The 6,000-nt window shown below is 36.9% G+C and overlaps 1 protein-coding gene across 1 annotated transcript in view; it reads right to left on the reverse strand.

The window, feature by feature from the left end:
* The window catches only part of csmd2 (CUB and Sushi multiple domains 2), a 358,175-nt gene that overhangs the window by 19,571 nt on the left and 332,604 nt on the right, over positions 1-6,000 (reverse strand). The window contains exons 60-62 of the mRNA XM_059350192.1: positions 3,641-3,820; positions 2,586-2,759; positions 2,219-2,392 (exon numbers count right to left, since the gene is read on the reverse strand). Coding sequence (XP_059206175.1) covers positions 2,219-2,392; positions 2,586-2,759; positions 3,641-3,820 — 528 coding nt within the window. The remainder of the gene's footprint in view (positions 1-2,218; positions 2,393-2,585; positions 2,760-3,640; positions 3,821-6,000) is intronic.

Raw genomic sequence — 6,000 nt, forward strand, 5'->3', positions numbered from 1 at the left:
AATTTTGTGTCTTTTTTGGTCATTTTGTGTCTTTTTTTAGTCATTTTGTGTCTTTTTTGGTCATTTTGTTTCCTTTTTTTGGTCATTTTGTTTCTTTTTGGGGTAATTTTGTGTCTTTTTTGGTAATTTTGTGTCTTTTTTGGTCATTTTGTTTCTTTTTGGGGTAATTTTGTGTCTTTTTTGGTCATTTTGTTTCCTTTTTTTGGTCATTTTGTTTCTTTTTTGGGTGATCTGAACTGTGCGTGTGAGATTCTGTTCAGTGAGCGAAGGTTGAGAACTACTGGCTTAAGGGATGTTTATTGCAACAGCGAACAATATTCCTGATGACACAGGGGCAAAACAAAAGCCTGAAGTTTGATACCGGGGCTAATTTCATAAAATGTTTTGCAAGCAGTGTTTACATGCAGGTCACTAATGGTGGCAGCGTCACATTACACTGGCAAATTGATGATTAACTTAATTAATGTTTGCATACTTTTAGACTTTTACATTTATTATGATGGCGACCCTAAGTGTGATAGATGTAACTAATACCTACTTCAATATTTTTTAATGCAGATATTGGATGAAATCTTTAACTCGGGATTCAGTTTGAACCAAAGGCAACCACTTTATTAGGTTTGGAATCTTTTTTATTAGTTGTGTCCTTTTTAGCTGCAATTTTAAGCATTTGAGTACTTGTGTGAGTAATCGAGTGTGGCACATTGGTCCCATGTTACACTTATCTAATAATAATTACAGGTTACAAGTCTCCCCAAGTGAACTGCATATTCATTATCAGAAAATATTTAATCTAGTCAAGCCACAACCAGTACTTTTGTCATGTTATTTTAAATTTTGTCGTATCATTATCTGGTGGAAAACACAGGTTGAATAAATAAGAATGCAGATTTGCAGTCAAATTAGTAAAATATGCAAAATAACAGGAGTTGATCTCATGCTTGCAAATTAGAGCTTTGCAATCTTGGTGTAGTCTTGCACCTACAGTTTCTCCACATTATGCATTCACGGTTATTCTGAAATAGGTGAAACAAATGTTCTGGGCTGGTTTATTTAATTACACAGATCAGAGTGGAAAACAGAATCAATACAGCTTGTTAGCTGGGTTAAATGGTTTTTGCATGCATTATTAATTATTTCTTGATTGCAAAAGGCAATCAGGACTACAAGGGAGAACATAAGGGGGCATAATCAAGACCGCCTCACACTTAGAACAGTGTTACAAGGCCAACAGCAAGGCCAGAGGCCATGCACACTGATGCAACAAACACCAGACCTGCCTCTTCTATCAACTACTGGAACAGCTTTAACCCATAAGAACCTATGGTGACACCCGTGTAACAAACACTTTAAATCTTCTAGAATCTCCCATATTCAGCTTTATGCACCTTAACTCATTAAATCCCTAAGCGACTTATACTCAACACCCTGGTGTGGTGGTCATGTGACTTTGACAAGAAATTACTTCTCCAAAATGTGTGTATGACTGGAAACAGAAATGTGAAAAAGTAGCTAATTTTTTTGTTACCAGGCTCAGTTTAAACCCATTTAACAATTTTAATCCGTTAATAGGGTGTGCTGTGTTACATTTAACTTGTTCTGACCACATTTCTTGAACAAATTAATGTCACAATTTTGATATATGTTATGGAGATGCAAAAGAAAAAGGCAAGTTTGTGTCTCTGTAAGCAGAAAATGTGTCTAGTTTTTTTCTATTTCAAAATAAAAAATATCATAAACATAAATACCATAAACGCCCATTGTAACGTTTATGTCACATCACAGATCTTTGACATTAAGGGGTTGTATTTTTTTTTTTTAAACATCTGAAATGTGTTCAATCCAATCCAATCCCCTTTATTTATATAGCACAATTTTAGCAAACACAAGGTTTCCAAAGTGCTGCACAAACAATAAGTACATAACACAATACAAAGAGATGCAGTAAACAATAGATCAGTAAGATGCAATAAGATAAAATAAATTAAAAATGGGATTAAAATAAAATGTAAAATGTACTGCCCACACAAAATAAAATATGCATGAATACAATAAAAACAAAAAATCATAAAATCAACATAAAATCAACACTCTACGTGGTGTTACATGTTCTATGTGGTCCACTTATAGAACACATCCTTTAAGGATAACTGGGTCTGGGTTCTTATGGGTTAATACGTAACACTGTTCTGTCTGTGTAGGAAAACAAGTATCTTACCTATGCAGGAGGGTTGTGTGCCACTCCAGGTGCCGTCATATTGACAATATCTCCTGGTAGAGCCCACAAGGACGAGAGGAGGGTAGCAGGAGAAGGAGACAGAGGACAGATAGGTGAATCCTCGGTCCTCCCTCCTCCCTTGGGCTGGCATTCCTGGGTCTCCACAGAACACGGCTGCAGAGATGAAAACAGAGAGGAACAGTAAGGTGACCCACTAACCATGTTGGCCTTTAATTCAATATCCTCCAAGTGAGGGTGAAATGTCACACAAGGGACATTCATAATGTAGATACTAGGGTGAAAGACGTGTCAGACAGACATCAGTTACATGTAATGTGATTGGGCGTCTCAGCGTGGTGCCACTTACGGAAGCACTGGGGTTTCTCTCCGCTCCAGTTGCCGTTGCCCTGACATGTTAACACCGTGGGCAGGGACAGCTGGTAACCTTGGTTACAGGAGTAGCTGATGCTGGAGCCCCAGGTGAAGTCCGTCCCAACAACCTGTCCGTTAGGGATGATGGGTGGGGCGCCGCAGACGATCGCTACGAGGACACAAAGAGCAGTTAGTTAGAGGACTTTACAGATTCTGCATCGTGGGTTAAAAGATCTGATGCACATGAAGTAATAATAATGATTGATTGATTGATTGTCTTTATTTCGAACATGCAAGTAATTAAAAAAAAAACAAGTTTAAATATTAATAGATGAATAAATAAAAAACAAAACAAAAAAGCAAAAAAATTGAAAAAAAAACAGACACTTTCTGCAAGCTCGAAAGGGGGTAGGAAGAAGTAAAAAAACTTATCTAGTCCTACCCCTTAACAGGTCAGTATATACATACATATATGAATAATCAATATAGTCACATACAAATATTATAAATAATTATATATATACATATACTATAAACAATTTATATTACATTGTTAATACCTATACATGTATATTGTAAATTACTATATATATAAATATTATAAACATAAATACAATTACTATGTGTATTACAAAACTACAGTCTACATATGTCCATGTTACAGAGGCTTTTCTAAATTTCTGTACTTTGTAAAGATGATGTCTTTATATTTGTTTTTAAACTGTTTTATGTTTTGGCTTTTCTGTACGTCCACACTTAACTTATTCCACAATTTAACTCCGTAGATGCTGATACAAAAGCTCTTTTTGGTTGTTGGTGTGTGGTGGACCTTGAAGTTTAGCTGTCCCCTTAGCTTAGACCCTCCCTCCCGTTCAGAAACATCACAACAACCTGTATGTTTTTTGGTAGCATATTATTTCTGGCTGCAATGACTACTTCTATGACAACAATATCAGTATAATTCATACGCTCCAGCCTTCCATAATCACTTTCCTGCCTTTAACAACATCTGGACTTATCTCATCACTGTATTATCATTCACAACGTTACCTTTACAGAGAGGTTTGGTGCCGTTCCAGGTGCGGTCCTTGGTGCAGATAAGGGTCGAGGCCCGGTCAGCGTCCATGGTGAACCCAGGAGAACACTGGTAACTGACGGTGCGGTTGTAGGTGAAATCATTGCCCAACCTCACCCCGTTGGCTGGAACTCCAGGATCACCACAGTTGATTACTGCAGAAACAAAACAAGAGTAAATAAATGAGAGCAAATGAAAATGGGAAAAGCAATTGAACAATAAAGACGCAATGAAGCGCAAAGGCAGAGATGCAGAGGAAGTTTGTCGGTTCAGGAAACGGAGGGAAAGAGTTGATAGAGTTCACTATGTCATGTCATGTCTGAGTCACAATATTTAATGATTTAATTTCTGCCACATTTGATTGTACTCCGTAAAGCAAGAGATCAATATCACACAGTTAGGAGGAAATACAAGCAAGTAAACAAACTATTTCAAATGGAGCCTCAGAGTTAATGAACTGTTATATGCACTTGACACAAGCCGTTCACCTCACAAACAAAACTTAACAAACTACAAAGCAACACAGACGACGTGTCCTCACAAGGAATTAGCACTTTATTTATGGACAACCACGTTTGGATTATATATATCCTATATGCTTAATATTCTTACTGACTATGCAACAAGTCTTCAGTCACCATCACTGTCAGTGTGACTTGATGTATTTTATCTGAAAGAACTGTCCCTGCACTTTGATTATCTCCAGTTTAGAGCTTTTAGGGTGAAGACAGACTCAATCTTGTGATGTTTTTCCTCTACAGTCGCTCCCTAAAGCTCCAAAACGAACCGCATTTCTCCTTGATTATACTTTTACATCCTGCGGGGAAAACAGTGTGATTGAGTAACAATCACTGTGTGACTCAGCAGCACCATCGCTCAGCCCTGTTTTAAATGTCTAAGACAGAAAAAATCAGGGCACAGAAGGACAACTTGTGCTTTGTTGCCATGGGACAAAAGGGAATTATTTAGTAATATGACCAACATTTCAGCTAGATTCTCAGTAGGCTGAGGAAACTTTGGAGGTGTGGAGTCTCCCCTCGACTAAACGAGTGCTAACATTTCCCACAGGACTAGATTTACTGGGTGTCCTGTAACAATCCCTTCAGAAATACAGTGAGATGTTTACTCCATATGCATATTTTTACATTAAAATGTTCATTTATCAATGGTGTGGACCAAAAACTATTTGTATTCCTCAATTGTAAATTTGTAACGCCTTTTTACAGCATATTAAAAAAGTTTTGACATTTAAGTCAACTAAAATGTGCTTCATAGCTTATGTAAGTAAACTTTAAGTTTTGCCAACTTTGAGTTTAGTTTTGAGTTCCCCTGGATCAACTACTTTTCAAAATTATATTAATAAATGCTCAATATGACTGTTAATAATGTTGGTAGGCTAATTTAGACTTATTAAGCTGTTTGATTTTCATTTTAGGCTCAATATAAGGTTTGCGGCTCCATTCCGCGATTTTCTCTTTTTTTTTGGCCAACAGTGGCTCTTTAGTTAGTAACGGTTGAACTTCAGGTAACCAACTTCATTAGGGAAATTAAAAGTTTTGACACCAAGCACATCTTCAGCAGAGTAATGACTAAGACAGAGCTGGTGTCCAAACACTTATATTTATATTTATATTTTGTTTTCTGAAGTCTGTGTGCTCAGGTTTACTTACTACAATACAAGATTGCCCAACTCTGAGAGCAACAGGGTTGCTATTTCTTTTGAGGCAGCTGAAATGCATCGAGCCTCTTTCGTCACTTAGTCCGTGTTTAGAAAAATCTTTACTAACTAAAGAGCCACTGTTGGCCAAAAAAAAGAGAAAATCGCGTAATGGAGCCGCAAACCTTATATTGAGCTTAAATGAAAATTAAACAGCCTAATAAGTCTAAATTAGCCAACCAACATTATTAATAGTCATATTGAGCATTTATTAATATAATTTTGAAAACTAGTCGATCCGGGGGAACTCAAAACTAAACTCAAAGTTGGCAAAACTTAAAGTTCAAGGCGCCGGGCCGGATATTTACATAAGCTATGAAGCACATTTTAGTTGACTTAAATGTCAAAACTTTTTTAATATGCTGTAAAAAGGCGATACAATTTTACAGTTGAGGAATACAAATAGTTTTTGGTCCACACCATTGATAAATGAACATTTTAATGTAAAAATATGTATATCATTTTTTTTGTCTCAGCCACGGGGAGCCCTGCAGGCGGCCTAAAGAGCCACATGAGGCTCTGGAGCCACGGGTTGGCCACCCCTGTTCTAGTAGGTAAATTGCTTTTTAGCATACATTTAACATCAGATCAGTAGAAATCATTCAGTTATTAGTGGTC

The sequence above is a fragment of the Centropristis striata genome, chromosome 14 (assembly GCF_030273125.1).
Source record: "Centropristis striata isolate RG_2023a ecotype Rhode Island chromosome 14, C.striata_1.0, whole genome shotgun sequence".
In the NCBI taxonomy this organism is placed as follows: domain Eukaryota; kingdom Metazoa; phylum Chordata; class Actinopteri; order Perciformes; family Serranidae; genus Centropristis; species Centropristis striata.